A 17,044-nucleotide genomic window follows, 5' to 3' on the forward strand; every position below is an offset into this window, starting at 1 on the left:
TTTCTCACAGAAATGTTTTGAGGGGCCATAAAAAAAAACTGGGTTAGTGTTTGCCAGATCTGTCGTGAAAAGAGAACAGCAGGCCTCTTCTCTAAAAGGTTTGCATGGGGATGTTATCCTAGGATGCAGGCCTCCCCACTCTGCAAGGCAAGAGTGAAAGGAACACCCACAATGCTTAAATGTTGTTAGGAGACTCCCTATTCCCTTTACAGGGCTTCAATTCCAAGAGTTCCTAGGGAAGAAGGACTGATCGTTGAACCCCTCTGGAAACTGTAGCTATGTGAGAGGAATAGGGATCCCTGAACAACTTTCAGTGCCCTTGACAACCTGCAGTTTCCACAATTCTATGACTGTTCAAAGTGGTGTAAAAGGTAAAGGGACCCCTGACCATTAGGTCCAGTCGTGACTGACTCTGGGGTTGCGGTGCTCATCTCGCGTTATTGGCCGAGGGAGCCGGCGTACAGCTTCCAGGTCATGTGACCAGCACGACAAAGCCGCTTCTGGCAAACCAGAGCAGCACACGGAAACGCCGTTTACCTTCCCGCTGTAGTGGTTCCTATTTATCTACTTGCATCTTGACGTGCTTTCGAACTGCTAGGTTGGCAGGAGCTGGGACCAAGCAACGGGAGCTCACCCCGTCACAGGGATTCGAACCGCTGACCTTCTGATCAGCAAGCCCTAGGCTCAGTGGTTTAACCCACAGCGCCACCCGCATCCCCTTCAAAGTGGTATAATAATGCTTAAAATATGTGGTGCGGAGGTGACTTCAGAGTCCACCACTGAGCCTTTTATGAACCTACCACTTCCTTGCTCAGTGTTCTTTGATCATAGATGCAGATTCTGTGCATGTGTGGGGCAACTTTGTGTGCAGTTGTGCATCTTATGATATCCATTTGTTGCAGTGGTCAAGTGGGCCAGAACGTGCTGGCCTGCTTGCTCCACATCTTAGAACATTATTAGCCCAGACAGAGGCTCTTCTCACATGCCACTTGGAGAACATTGATCATCTCCAAGGTGGATGAACTGGGAGAGCCGTTAGGAGACTCTTATTCCACTCAGTGGTCCTCGGGGAGAGGGACTGATTCTTAAACTAGTCCTGGGGGAAACAGGGTTCTCCTAATCACTCTCAGCTCCGTTAACAAATTACAGCTCCCAAAATTCTTTTGGAGAGGGAGCTATGCCTGTTTATGGGATCCTAGTATGGTGTGAATGTGGCCTTAGTTCTGCCCAGAGCACACCAATTGAAATCAATGGCTCAACATTAGTTATGTCCATCAATATCAAAAGGCATACCCTGAGCAGGGCTAAAGTTGGATTCATCCCAAAGGATGTGTGGAGAAGAACATACAGTGGTACCTTTACTTCTTACGAATTTAATGCGTTCCGAATGCACATTTGTAAGTCGGAAAAATTTGTAAGTCGAATCCCATAGGAATGCATTGGGAGAAAAAATATAAGTAGAAACAACCCTATCTAAAAATTCGTAAGTAGAAAAAATCCTATCTAAACCACATCCAAGATGGTGGGCGGAGCTCCATTCGTAAGTAGAGGTACCACTGTAGTAGGCTGTGCCATTAGTCAAGGCTGTGATCTGTGTTCTTCCTCCCTTGCCCGCATTCTCATTCACTCCCACCGCTTCAAAAACTTCCATGTCTTGTCTATATTAGCCAGGTTTATTCAGCAGAATATTTCGTCAGATCTGAGTTTCCTGGACTTGATCTCTTATGTTGCGGGTGGTGGTTAAAAAAACAAACAAAACAAAACAAAACTTAAATACTTTCTCTCTACTCGGTAAGCATACATTTCTTCCTTACTGGCAAGAGGTGATATAAATTATAAAGAAAAGGAGATGTCCCCCCTGACCCGAGACCCATTTCAGATGCCCCATGCCCTACGACTGTGTGGGGAAGGGGCCTGCAGCATTCAACAGGCTGCTGGGAAGAGGGCCATTCCGCCCTCTAGCAAGTTCAACTTCCCCCCTGACACATGAAGGGGTCTCTCCGTCAGTCCCAGCCAAAGTCCTGGCCAGTCATCTGGTAGAATTTCATGTTAAAGGGTCTGTAGAACTCCTGCAGGCGGCGGATGACCTGCGGGTCGATTTTGGGGTGCGGCCTCCCTTTGGATTTCCCCAGGCACCGGGGTCGGCTGCTCCCTTCGGGCTTCTTCAAGCAAGGGAAGCCCTTAGTCTCGTTGAAGTAGAAGTGCTTGTCTGTCACCACCCGCTTGATCCCCAGAAAGTCTTGGACGCGGGCCATCTCCCCGGCTGGGTCGCTCACCAGCCTCTCCCCGCTGACAAAGAGGAACTTGGACAGGGGGAAATACCGCAGCCAGCTGTCCAGGTGTTTGGCATAAATGCCGATCCGCACGGCACTCCAGGTGGTGTCGATGAGGCCCGTGCTGATGTTCTTGAAGGCCAAGGCTTGGAAGCTAGGGATGGTGGGGTTCTTGGAAAGAGTCTGCGTGTAGTCTGAAATGGCCCGCGTCACCGGGTTGCGCACCACCACAATCAGCTTGGTGTCCCTGGACATGTTGTAAATGCGCCGGGGAGCTTCCTTGGTCACAAAGTAGCTCGGCGTCTTCTCCATGGTGATCTGTCCCTCCAAGGTGCGGGGCATCAAGTTTCTGGGGAAATAAAAGGGCATTGGTAAGGATCCTGCCTTGATAATTCTACATTCTTCAGACCCCCCAGCAGCTCTCTGTGGGTGCAATCAGATACGAATAAGATCGCATTGGTTTTCTTTTTTTCTTTTTCTTTAAAAAAAATATGTATCATTGATTTATCCACAGACACAAAAAGTGCTAGCCTAAGGAAACCAAAGAATTAAAAAGCATAAAGAACTGCAGCCTGGAAGGATGAAAGTACAAAGATATAGCACAGATCCGACGGGATAATCAAGTATTAACTTATGTAAAGATTCTCTTTACAAATAATAAAGACAAATAAAAATATAAGTATTCTCTACCTGTGAGTTCCATACTGCTTTGGTTTTCCTGATTATAATGCAAGTAGGGTTGCCAGACTCAATAGAGGACAGGACTTCTGTGCTTTTAATTGCCCTGCTCTCTTTTGAGTCAGGAAACCTTAAAGAGAAACCAGCAGACCCTTTGTTTAATTTCCAAGCCCTTTGGTTTCTCTTTAAGGTTTCCAGACTCAAAAGAGAGCAGGGCAATTAAAGGCACAGAAGTCCTGTCCTCTATTGAGTCTGGCAACCCTAAATGCAAGTGCTTCTGTCCTGTTTAATAACATTTCTTTCACACTGCATTGACTGTTGTATTAGGGGGGGGGGGACTGTGGCTTTACCAATCTACTGGTATTGCATCAAGACTGCAACAAGGAGTTTTTAATTTACTTTTTTTAATTTTCAGAACAATATATATACTGAAAAACAAATAATAATGCTATTTTAAAGCCAGATTTTTTTTAAAAAAAAAATGCACATATACGAATATGAGAGAATTTGTCCACACAGTTTTCTTATTTGTTGAATCATCTGTTCAGTTCTCCAGATTTCCACACTGATTTGTGGATATATATTTTAAGTCAGCAGGAAAACCTTCTGGTATTTTATTTTGAATTCCCCCTAATATAATGCATCTTACTGTCACCAATATATTTGCTTTAATGTGCCTTTCCTGCTGATATATGCATGGGAGAACTGAATTGCAAAATTCAGAGATGGTCAGATTTCAGAGGGGAACTGCGTTTCGGTTTCCGTATTGTTTCGGGGGGGAAATGGAATTAAATGTGAACAGAATTCAGTCCCCCCCCCCACCTCACACCAGATACACTGCATTGCAGTAGCCTAATCAGGAGTTACCAGAGCATGCATTAGTGCTATGGAACAATTAACTTTCCCCAGCTGTTGTGAGTCTGTTGCAGCATAACAACAAAGAGGACTTGGAGTCTTTGTTGGGTGTATATTCCCTTTTGGTGCTGTAAGGACAGAACCCTCCCCTGTGTTTGTGTGTGGCTTGCCACCTGGAGCTCTTTTACAAACAAAAAAACAAGACCTCCATTCATGCTTGAAAGCTGTGATGACCTGTTGGGCATTCTTGATAAACTTGAAAACAAGCTCTCTGGGTATCAGCCCCAGCCTTGAAGTGAGTAATACTCTTGGGAGCTGCAAAGATAACACTTCCTAGACGCAGAAGGGAGCGGGCACTCCAAATTGGGCACGGTTTGAAGAGCCAGGTCACAAGGCGATACAATGCCGTGTCCTCAAGCTACCAAATCAAATTGCCCTTCCAAGACCGGGCAATCAGCAAACACTGACAGCTCTTGCTAACTGGCTGAGGTTTCTGGCACGGCGCAGGTTTAAAAAAGGGGCCATTGTTCTTCCGTTCCACGGCGCCTCCAAACAACAGTTTGTTCTCCTGTCACTTCATGACTTATCTGCCAGCCTCCTCCTCAGGAAAACGAGACCCACTTAAAAGTGTTCCCAAGATGTTGGCGCCTCTCTGACTGGAGTGCAGCAAACGTGGGATGAGCAAAAGGGAGCAAAGTGTGGTGGCTGGTGCAAAGTTGGAGGGTCGTAACTCAGTGGCAAAGCTCCTGCCTTGTATGCAGAAGGTCACAGGTTCAATACCCAATGGCACCTCTAGGTAGGACTGGCAATGCCCCCTGCCCGAAATCCTGGAGAGCTGCTGCAGTGTAGACAATACTGAGCTACTTGGACCAAGGGTCTGACTCAGTATGAAGCAGCTGCTTGTGTTCCTTCCCATGTACCTCAGCTCAGCGGTAGTATTTTCCTTGGGCTCTTCCTATTCCATTGCCATTATCAACCTACTGTTTATTCACATCATTCCCTACCTCCCCACCCTTTCAGTTTCTGGACCCTCTTCCCTTCAGATTCAGAACAGAGAGCTGATGTTATGGTTAGAGTGTTGAACTAGGTAGGGTTCAAATCCCCACTCAGCCATGAAGCTCTTCAGGTGACCGTGGGCCAGTCACTCACTCTCAACCTAACCTACCTCAAAGGGTTGTTATGAGGATAACATGGGGAGGAGGAGAAATGTGGATGCCACCTTGAGCTCCTTGGGAGAAAGGTGGGATATCAGTGCAATAAATTTAATTGAAATTAATTAATTTTTTTAAATAATCCCCCTTGCTACCCTGTTTCTCATATTTTAAGACATACCCATAAAATAAGCCAAAGCAGGATTTTTAAGCATTCAAGGAATATAAGCCATACCCCGAAAATAAGCCATAGTGATAGGCGCAGCAGCAATGCCGGCCGCAGCAGGAGGAGGAGGAGGAAAAAAAATAAGACATCCCTTGAAAATAAGCCATAGTGTTTTTTTAAAGGAAAAAATAAATATAAGACGTGTCTTATAATATGAGAAACATGGTATATATCAGCAGTGCAAAGCTTTCTCCCTTTCTGAAGGCTCTGTGCAATGCAATATATATATAAGCGAGTCTACAGTGGTGCCTCGCTTAACGAATGCCCTGCTTAACGAAATTTCCACTTAACGAAAGGATTTTTCGAGCGGAGGTTGCCTCGCTAGACGACTTCGTTTTATGAAAAATTCGTCTAGCGAATCGCGGTTTCCCATAGGAATGCATTGAAATTCAATTAATGCATTCCTATGAGCAAAAAAAAAAAATTCAATGCATTCCTATGGGATTCGCTAGACGAATTTTTCATTATAAGAAAAGACCCGTGGAACGAATTAAATTCGTCTAGCGAGGCACCACTGTATTTCCCTGAAAGGATCTGAATGACTTGTCCGAATTATATCAATGCAGGAAGTGAGCAGAACATCCATGAACATACCATGACATCATAGCAGTTCTGCCAATAGCTGGAGATGGTGGACAAATGACAGGCAGGGTTTAGTGTATTAAAATATTTCGTCAAACATTCACAATTCCTAACCAGCCAAAAACCATACAGCCATACTGAAGGGGAATCTTCCCCTTGCAACTAATATTCGCGGGTTATACTCTTTTCCATACGTGGTCAGAGCCTTAAAAAAAATAAAATCAGTCATGCTCCTGCTCTCTTCCTCGCCGCCCCCCACCACATCCCACGCCCACGGCTTCCACATGTCAAACATTAACGCTCTGCGTTCTTTCAGATCCGGGCTTTGGTCACAGGACATTTCTGAGGGGTGGGGACGGCCGTGAACCCATTTCAACGAGACTTTTGGGAGTGGAGCCAAGTTCCCCTTCCCCCACTGGAAAAGGAATACCAAACAGTTCAGTTGCATGTCAATTATTTTAATGACGATCAGATGTCAGAAATTAGGAAAGATCTGGGGGAGGGAGGGGTGTGTGAGAAGGAATAAGTTTAGCATGTACATACATATGTGAAATGTGTCAGAAAAACTTTCCTGTTTGGAAAAAAAACTTCTGGAGGATATTCACATTCAGACAATATGCTTCTCCTTTCCTGTAATACTGTTGTTTGTTTGTATCCAGGGCTGCACAGAGTTTCACTTGCACAACTTCTTCTCTTTTCCCTGCGAACCCCTAAATATTCTCTGGAGCTGATTTTGAGGGTGCCTGTGGGTGGAGCTGGAGGGGACAGGCGAGCTAGGGGGAGAAGAGGGGGTCTGTTGCAGGAGCAGAGATGCAGTGTTGGAAGCAGCCACATAATAAGATATAAAAATATTATTCAGTTCGGTGTTGCTAGCTTTTCCACAGGAGTCTTGTGACTCTGCCAGCACCGGCGACTTGAAGACATTGACAGCAAAAGATTGTGCTCGCTTCCATGCTTTGGAAAAACACTCATGCAGGAAATCTGCACTGAAGATGCTGACAAAATTTCATGAGAACACACACACACACACACACACACACACACACACACACACATATTGATGTGAAAAAGTAGCAAACTGAACCATAGCTGCCAAGTACCCCGTTTTCCCTGGGAAACCCCCGTTTTTTCGTACCGTTTCCCAGCGGTCCCCCGTATCAGTTCGTTTCCCGTTATTCTCCCTTATTCCGCTCCTGCCGCCGGCCATTTTTTCCCTGCTTTTCCCATCTATGGCCAGTGCCGGAAGTCGCGCCTACGCATGTCCGGAAGTGTGTAGACGCGACTTACGGAGTTGGCGCCGGGCATTTTCGGTGCCCATAGATGGGCAAAGCGACACCGGAAGTTGCGTCTACGTAAAGATTTGAAAAAGGAGAAACCAAAATAATGAGACGTAATCATCATCATCATCATCATTAGACAGCCCCACACAAAGTGTGTTACAGTAATTGAGTCTTGACCTAATGAGTGAATTGTCATAGGCTGTCTGAGTCAGGACGATGCAGGTGGAGGATTGGCCGAGAACCTGGGCGGCTAAGCAAGGACAGGGGGTGAGGCTTCCCTCAACCAGCTCTCTTGTCTCATCTGTCCCCAGAATGAGAGCCACATGTCCTGCCTCCCTCTCCACCCCTCCCCTCTTCATCTGACACTCCTATGGTGCTCGTTGCACTGCCTACCTTGTTGCCGTCGGATGCAACAAGTAGCTCTGCCTACCTCAAGGGAAAAGGTTCTCCCATCCCAGCCACCTCTCAGGAGGCAGAGAAACATTCTCCATCACCTAGGTCTAGAAGGAACCAAAAGAGAAGAGAGCCTACTAGGCGTAGCGAGAGATTTCAGAAATGCTTACTGCCCGAAAATGAGCCTGGCCCATTCCTATATATAGGATGCCAAGGGGTGTGACAGTGTCAGATCAACGGCTAAAACTTTGGCAGTTGGAGCACCTGCCTTTGTTGCAGCTGAATTTGGGATTAACCGTGTGCATTGCCTGGAGCGCCTTAAGCCAGCAATTTGCATGTGCACCGCAGTGATCTAAGCATTAAAGCCTTTGGAAAGAATCCTTCTTCAGGTCTTTGTTCTTCAGCAACTGGGAGCCAGGACATGAATGAGCCGCTGTGCTCAGGCGAAACAGGTCTAGGAATGGTAGCAGGTGGTGTACCAGCTAAAGTTGGTAGAAGATGCCCCTCCTTTCCATGTACTGAAGCTTAATGGGCCAGCAGTCTAGACAGGGTTTTCCGACAGGCTAGCATAGGGGAGAGTAGGAAGGGTGATACACACAGCTCTGTACTGAGTCCCATGACTGTCACCCTTGTGCATCTGCCACCTGAGGAAGCCGCCTCACTCTGCCTAATGGTAGGGACCGGCCCTAGTTTGTGTTACCACTGTGATCTACATGGACATGGATTTTGTTAGCGATCGTAACACAGTGGTATAATAACATGAGCTATTCCACCAGAGGCCCAGATCAAGGGTGAAGATCTCAAGGACACCAGTGCTTTTCGGAAAGAATAATGTATGAAAGAAAGGGAAGGCCATTATTGATCCTTGGTTAAAATCAAAGCTTGTTCCAGTTTCATTTGAGCATCTTCAAGACAGATTCAGGACTGATCAAAGAAAGTCCTTCTTCACACACTGCAGAGTTAAACTATGGAACTCGCTTCCCAAGGAGGCTGTGATGGTCACCAGCTTGGATTGCTTTCAAAGAGGACTGGGCAAATTCATGGAGAAGGCTATCGATGGCTACCAGCCACAATGACTATGTTCTTCCTCCACTGTTGGAAACAGTAATTGTTTCTGAATACCAGTTGCTGGAAACTGCTGTGGTCTTGTGCTCAGGTCCTACTTGCCAGTTTCTCACGGGCATCTGGTTGGCCACTGTAAGAACAGGATGCTGGACTAGATGGGCCACTGGCCTGATCCAGCAGAGCTCTTCTTATACTATTATGCTACACAGACAAATATGATTCCTTTAAATATAGAGGCCGTCTTCAGCTTCCTCCTGTGTTTGCTCTCAGCTGCATCACATCTGAGCTCAGCCACACCAGTTTCTCCTTCACCCAAAAGACTCTCCAATCATCACTTTATTGTTACGCCAATAAATATTTACTGAGCGCTCAATGCCTTTTGTTCTTCATTTAGCGAAATGCAAGTTGTAAGTGTAACTGTTAAGGGCTCTTTTCTCCAGCCAGGCATTTTCACAACTATAGAGCACCTGTCTTAATGATGGATGGGTAAATCACTCTGTGTTAAGTGCTTAATCAATGCTGGCTGTTAAGGGGCCAGCGAGGGCTGGTCTTGAGGCTGCCAGTGGCACAGAGCTGAGAGCAAAGAAACAAAAACACCCCACATAAAGCCAGGCTGAGCTCTAATTCCTTTATTAATTCTCTCCTTTACGCCTTCTGCTAAGACCTAGTTTGTTCCTTGACACCTTATTCTTAGCTGCCTTCAGTTTGAGACCCCAAGGGATTGAAGGGTGGAGGATAGAGCCCTTGAATAATTAGGGGCTCTAGAATATATGTGTGATCAGGGCTGGCACAATGCTAACTACGATGGGCCCAGTGCCAGCTCCAAGCCACTGATTCCTGGATGATGATGATGATGATTATGGCTTTCTCCCAAGTTGGGATTCCAGGTGGCTTGCAACATTTAAAAACAACATTATAAAACACAAAGTAATAAAAGCAAACTAGTTAAAAACAATAACTAAAATACAGCAAAACACATTTGGAAGCAACAATTAAAACGCAGTGGCTAGCATCATCTGCATCTTCCCCAAGCAAAGCCTTTCAGAACAGGAAGGTCTTAGCTTGCTGCTGGAAGGATAAGAGGGGGAGCCAGTCTAACCCCTCCTGGGAGGGAATCCCACACTCTGGGTGCAGCCACAGAAAAGGCTCTCTCGTGTGACACCACCAACTGTGCTTCTGATGTTGATGGGAACTGAGAGGCGGCGCTCACTCGAGGATCTCAGCACCCAGTCAGGTTCATAGAGGAAGATGTGATATTTCAGGTAGCCTTAGCCCAATCTATATAGGGCTTTATAGATCACAACCCTGAATTATTCCTGGAAATGGACTGGTAGCCAGGGACTTATTTGCTTATTTATTTTAAAAAGTAAAAAAATAAAATAAATGTATACACAAATAGAAACGTTAGTATGTAAATTCATGAACTTGACCAACAGCTGGTTTTTTAAAAACCAAACAGAACACACACACATTTTCAAAATAGGGATATCATATCCAAATCTCAGTTTATTATCAAGTTTTAGAGTGGTGTGCGTGTGCTCCAGAATTTGCACATCATTCAGAAATGTCCAGATTGCCCAAACCTTTCACAAAAGGGTCATCAGTAAAGGCATCATAATAAATGACACAGTTGCTGGTGTGATAGTTCGTCCCACTGAGCAACTTAGATACCCCATTCTGCACCGGCTGCACCTTCTGAGCCAACCTTGAGGGTAGCCCCACATGAAGCGTGTTACAGTAGTCCAATCCTGAGGTTATGAAAAAAAATGGGTCATAGAGCACCTTCCACTTTGGCATAATAGTCAGAGTGTCAGACTAGGGCATGGGAAACCTGGGTTCAAATCCTCATTCGGCCATGAAGCTCACTGGGTGATGCTGGGCCAGTCACTGCCTCTCAACCTAACCTACCTCACAGGGTTGTTGTGGGGATTAAATGGGGGGCATGGGGGAAACTATGTAAGCCACCTCGATCACCTTGGAGGAAAAGGTGGGATAGAAATGCAATAGATAGATAGATAATTAATTGGCAACTCTAGGTGATACGTTTTCCATCCCTTTGTAGGATCCTCCTTGCTCTCTTCTGACTCTTGCTTCAGCTTACCAACTGCCGTTGTGAAATCGGGAGCCCACCGCTGAATGCAAGCATTGTTTATCTTCTGCCACAACCCCACCCCACCTTACCCTATAGCCTTAGGTGGTCTTTGGCACCTCTTGGCCCCACAGAATCCCCCTCCGCCTGTGCCAGGGGAGCTGTTGCTTTGTTGGGTCAAAGCCAAGAAGAGGAAACGGAGCTAAACAGCTGCCCAGGAGGCCTTTGCTAATCACTACTTTTCCTTCTTCCTGAGAAGCAATATGGGATAATCATAATGACTTATATAAAAAAAACACACACACACACAGCAGTTTGATCTGGAGCCAATCTGTCTCATTATGTCGGCCTGTACAATATGCAGACTTCTTTGATGTGCAAAGCAATGGGAGATGCACTCCATAAATCTGAATGGGGGCGGCAACATCTCGTTGCAGCCCAGCCAAGCACCGATGGCCTTTCTCAGCCTGTTCTCTGGGAACTTCTGCTTTGCAATGCTTAAATATTTCCCCGTTAGCAGAAGGAGTTAAGAACTGCCTTACACGATTAGCACAAAGGCTGACCTAGAACAGCCAACCTGCAGCTCTCCAGGGATTTTGGACTATGACTCCCACCCACTCGCTGGCATCCTACAGCCTGTGCTGGATGGGGGTGAAGGAAGATCTTACCCAGAGTTCCCTGTGATAGTTGAGATTCCTGCATTTCAGGGAGTTGGACTAGATGATCCTCGGGGACCCTTCCAACTCTACAATTCTATGATAAACCACTCCGAAAACTGTAGCTTTGTAAGGGGAATAAAGGTAAAGGTAAAGGGACCTCTGACCATTAGGTCCAGTCGTGGACGACTCTGGGGTTCCGGGGCTCATCTTGCTTTATTGACCGAGGGAGCCGCCGTTTGTCCGCAGACAGCTTCCGGGTCACGTGGCCAACATGACTAAGCTGCTTCTGGCGAACCAGAGCAGTGCACGGAAACGCCATTTACCTTTCCGCCAGAGCGGTATCTATTTATCTACTTGCATTTTGACGTGTTTTTGAACTGCTAGGTTGGCAGGAGCTGGGACCGAGCAATGGGAGCTCACCCCGTCACAGGGATTCGAACCGCTGACCTTCTGATCGGCAAGCCCTAGGCTCTGTGGTTTAGACCACAGCGCCACCCGCGTCCCTTTGTAAGGGGAATAGGGGTTTCCTAAGAACTCTCAGCACTATCAACGAACTATACTTCCTAGAAGTCTTTGGGGGAAGCCATGACTTTTTAAAGTGGTATTATATTGCTTTAAATACATGGTGTGGGAGTGGCCTTTGCTGTGACTGCTCTCTCCTCTTTAATAAGATTAAATATCACCTTCTAAGGCCCTTATTCGTGTGCCTCATGAGAGGTCTGGAGGGTGGCAATACAAGAACAGGCCTTTTCTGTAGCGGCTTTCCGTTTGTGGAATGCTCTCCCCAGGGTGGGTTGGCTGGTGCCTTCATAATACACCTTTAGGCACCAGGTGAAAATGTTCCTCTTTAACCAGGCCTTTGGCTGATTGACATTAAAATGTTTTGGGAAGGGTTGTTCTTGTTTTTATTTCTATTATGTCTTTTGTGCTTTTATATCATGACTTTATCTTGTGAGCCACCCTGAGACCTGCGACTGTAGGGCGGTATACAAATTCTAATCATCATCAACTCTTCTATGATTCTTGTAGGCCATCTTAGGGCTCATCCATACTTCTGCTTCTCCCATGCCTAGAAAGCACGGGTCTGACCAGTTTTCTTCTTGCCCTGTACTTTCTAACCACAGGTCCAAGCAGTTATGCCTTTGCCCCTCTGCTCCCCCCCCCCCAAGAAAACCTGCTCTTTATTTCCAACATGTTGGAAATGTAAGAACGCAGAAGGAACCTTTTACCATATGTGGTGGACGTGCCCCCAAGTAAAGAACTTCTGGGGAAAGATTTATAACGAAATGAAAAAGGTGTTGAAAAACACCTTTATTAAGAAACCAGGAGTGTTTTTACTTGGAATAGTCAGAGAGGAATTAACAAAAAAAGATACTACGTTTTTTCCCGTATGCCGCAACAGCAGTGGGGATTTTATTGGCTAAGAATTGGAAGAGTGAAGACCTACCTACAGTGGACGAATGGCAGATGAAGATGACAGAATTTATGGAACTGGCTGAATTGACCGGGAGACTTCGTGATCAGAGAGAAGAGTCGGTGGAAGAAGATTGGAAGAAATTCAAAGTTCATTTAAGAAATAATTGCAATATTGGAAATGTTTAATATAAGATTTGGAAGTACAGGGAGGTTGTAGAGGAGGATTTGTAGAGGTATAGTAGTATATTAAGATTTAGATATAAGTGTTAAATAAGAATTGAAATCTTGTTACGGAATTAATAAGAGGTGAAAATGGTTAGTTAAGGTAAAAATAAGATGATTGAAGTATGATATAGAAATTACTAAGGATGATATACAATGAAACGCAGCAAGGAGGGACATGAGGAAGTCAACAATGTCAGGACACATGAATGATAAATATGGTTGTTTTTTCTTTTGGTATTTTGTATTTTTGTGTTTTGTATTGTTGTATTTTTGTGTTTTATATGTTCTTTTCAGTTTTATAAAACCAATAAATATATTTGAAAAAAGAAAGAAAAGAAAACCTGCTCTTTAGTACTGAATCACAGCAAACGCCATTTCGGAGGAAATCTGATGGATGTTTGCTCCAATTTAGTGGTAACTTTTAGTGAGTAATTTCGTTGTTCCCGCAAGAGGACAATGACAATAAAGATATCTTAAACAGTGGGTTTCTCCAGGGGAAAGCAGCAGGGCAAGTGGAAATTCGGGTGAGCCCTTATAGGTTGGTACACTACCCATAAAGCCCACTGAAAGCAATTCTCCCCCCTCAAAGAATTCTGGGCAATGTAGTTTATCCTTTAGAGAGTTCTAATTCTCAGTAACTTAACAAACTACAGTGCTCAGAAATCTTTGAGGGGAGAAATGTGCTTCGAATGGGCTTTAAGGTTGCAGCCTTATTCAAGGACAAGTTGAACTGCAGATGTGAATAGGCAGCACGGCTTTCAAAAGGCTAGATCTGAGTTAGGGTTTTGTGCTGTGAGTATCAGTTTCGGAACCAACAAGGGAATCACGAGCAGTGAGAAATTCAGGAGCCATCCAGTGAATGAGTCAGCCAGAAGAAAATAATTTTGCTTCTGAACTCCTTTGATCTTGCCTCTTGCCCACACAGAGAATGGAGGCAGCTGTACTAAGCAACAGGTTCAACATCGCCCAGCAAAGATTTATTAGGCTTTATGCTTCTTTCTCACCTTATCCCTTCGGCATGTAGGGTCGGTAATGTTTCCTTCTTTCCTGGTTTAGAAAGTTTATTCTTTGCCTTTAAATGGATTAACTGGCTGCCTTGAATAACAGATTTGTCGTTTGCCATGTTTGACATTAGTTCATAGCTGCCAAGTTTTCCCTTTTCTCGCGAGGAAGCCTATTCATCATAAGGGAAAATCCCTTAAAATAAGGGATAACTTGGCAGCTATGCATTAGTTGTAGAGCTAATATAGAGTTAGGAAAGCTGGTGGGTGGGGGGCATAGATGGTGACACAGAGGTCACATTCACACCATACATTTAAACCACTTTAAACACTCATTGGTTCCTCCAGAGAATCCTGGGAGCTGAAGTTTGTTAAGGTGCTGAGAGTTGCTAGGAGACCCTCATTCCCCTTCCCAGAGTTGCAGTTCTGGAAAGAGGTTTTGATTGTTAAACCATTCTGGGAACTGTAGTTCTGGAAGGGCAATGGGGGTCTCCTAGCAACTCTCAGCATTATGGGTGCTCATTTCACTCTTTTACTTGCCTTCCTTTTCCCCACAAAGAGCTACAATTTCCATACTGTAATTCCCTGTGACAAAAGACTGATCGTTAAGCAACTGGAAATCTGGAAATTCTCTGTGAGGAGAATTAATTATTTAGGGGTGGGAAGAACCCATGACTACTTAAAGTGGTGTCATAGTGTTTTAAATGCTTGATGTGAATGTGGTTCTGTCCCGGTTTCTAACATTCCTTTTGCATGGCTTTACCTGTTGCATTGGGGACCCAGGTGGCGCTGTGGGCTAAACCACTGAGCCTAGGGCTTGCTGATCAGAAGGTCGGCGGTTCGAATCCCTGTGATGGGGTGAGCTCCCGTTGCTTGGTCCCAGCCCCTGCCAACCTAGCAGTTCGAAAGCACATCAAAATGCAAGTAGATAAACTATAGCGGGGAGGTAAACAGTGCTTCCATGTGCTGCTCTGGTTTGCCAGAAGCGGCTTTGTCATGCTGGCCACATGACCTGGAAGCTATACGCCGGCTCCCTCGGCCAATAATGTGAGATGAGCGCGCTACCCCAGAGTCGGTCACGACTGGACCTAATGGTCAGGGGTCCCTTTACCTTTTACTTACCTGTTGCATTATGGAAATGTGTAGCTTTTGGCTTGATATACTGCCATGCCTTACTAAATTTCATTCACATCTGTGGTTTGACACAACATCGGCCCTGACTGGACATGTTGCCACCATTCTGTTCCTCCAGGATTCCCCCAGGGGAGAAACCATATATTATCCCATTTTCCCTCCACATGACATGATGCACGAAAACGGTGGGAAAATTACAGAGCAAAACTCTCATGACTTTCCAGACTAACAGGGTTGCAAATAGTTTTCTTTTTCTTCCTGGAAGCAATTAAGATGTAAATGAGGGCTAAACTTCCTCTAGATTTTCAGAAGTGACCTTTACGTCATTTGAAAGATCATGTAAAATGCGAAAATTATCACATAGGCACGTCCTGCAAATACCGTGTTATTAGGAGGTCTGTTCTGCACAATGTAAGAACTGTAGCTGCTACCCTTTGGAATTCCCTCCTGTTAAATCTTAGACAGCCACCTTCTCTTATATCTTTCCACTGCCTGCCGAAGACCTTCCTCTTTCAAGAAGGCTTTTAAACAGAGATCTTGCCCACTCTGCAGCTGTATTGGAATTGTTTTTAAGATGCTTTAAATCTGTTTTTTTTTTTTTACTGTTTTATCACTTGCCGTTGACTGCCCTGGGCCCATTTGGGAGGGAGGGCAGGGTGTGAATTGAATTAACTAAACAACAACCTTTCATGCTTGCCCAGGTGGAGAGATATCTGTGTTCAAAAGCTCTGACTTTGGCATGGACAGAATGTACAATGTACAAAAGGGAGTTGCGTCTGTTGCCCTGCTCAATTTTGCCTCTGACCCTGCCCACCACTGGCATGTGGCCCCCAAAAGGTTGGCCATGAGACATTGCAGCCCTTGGGCTGGAAAAGGCTGCCCACCCCTGGCCTACAGGAACAACCACAGTCCCCTCAACCCCACAGTTTTGCCCTACTCTACCGACCAAGCAGAGAGTTTTAGATATAATATTACACACAGCTACTGTGTGCCGATTTATGGAATAATTTATGTCCTTTCCAAATGTTTTTCTGGGTTCCTCATTGAAATTTTTTTTTAGTAGTACAGGAAAATGATTCTTTCCATGTGTTCCTTCCGAATGTTTTTTTTAAAAATCACTCAGCAAACACAAGCTTAGGAACTAAATCAATCATTCTGCTTAACGTGCAATAAAATGTTCATTATCAAGTGGGGGCAGGGAAAAAAAACCCCAGGCTGTGATGTCATTTGAGATACTGGAAAGGACTGCATTAAACCAGGCCAGTAAATCCTTCCAGCCTATCTTGAAAACACACGAGCGCATTCATTCAGCTCAAAAAGTGGAGGAATGTAATATTCTGCCCAGACTTCTTTCCCTTTTTCTTTCAATAATAAAACACGCCACTTCAGATTTATTTTATACGCCATAACATTTCTTGCTTCAAATAAACTCAGGACGGAAACTCGCAAGATGCACTAACAAGCTGGGAAACCCTCATTGCGTTCAGAATTGCCTCTTCCAATGCAGCTGTGGAAAAGCAGCTCGCTCGCTCTTTTTTGATGATGTGGGCCGATTAAAAACCGATTTTAAGAATTCCCCACACAAGGAAAGAAGCTGCTTTGCATATATAATGTAACACCTTGGCTGGAAGAATAAATTCCTTCAGCAATGGAAGACGCCCACCGGAGACCAACTTCTGTTTATAAAAACCAGGAACTACCAGAATAGTGAATGGAACATGGGTGGTCAGAAGAGCTTGGAACACCTCTCTGCAAATCTCTTTCTCCCCTGGCCCAGTGAGCAGCAGCACTCAGCTGTATCTCACAGGTCTCTGTTCCATGTTATCTTCAGCAATAGCGGAAGCAACACAGTGAAGCCAGCCAGCCTCTTCCTGTGCTGTGCAGTAAAACTGGGGCAGTAGCATCTGAATAAGCCAAATTCACACTGGACACCTTAAAATCAACAGACTTTAGGGGACAAGGATGTAGCTCAGTAGTAGAGCATCCGTTTTACATGTAGATGCCAGTTTCAACCCCT

At 45.2% G+C, this 17,044-nt stretch overlaps 1 protein-coding gene across 1 annotated transcript in view; it reads right to left on the reverse strand.

Annotated features, from left to right (window-relative positions):
* Positions 1-691: 691 nt before the first annotated feature.
* Positions 692-17,044, reverse strand: part of HS3ST6 (heparan sulfate-glucosamine 3-sulfotransferase 6) — a 77,559-nt gene continuing 61,206 nt past the window's right edge. Inside the window, exon 2 of the mRNA XM_035132329.2 lies at positions 692-2,622. Within this exon, the coding sequence (XP_034988220.2) occupies positions 2,004-2,622 (619 nt within the window). The 3' untranslated portion in view covers positions 692-2,003. The remainder of the gene's footprint in view (positions 2,623-17,044) is intronic.

This window comes from Zootoca vivipara, chromosome 14 (assembly GCF_963506605.1).
Source record: "Zootoca vivipara chromosome 14, rZooViv1.1, whole genome shotgun sequence".
NCBI classification, from domain to species: Eukaryota; Metazoa; Chordata; class Lepidosauria; order Squamata; family Lacertidae; genus Zootoca; species Zootoca vivipara.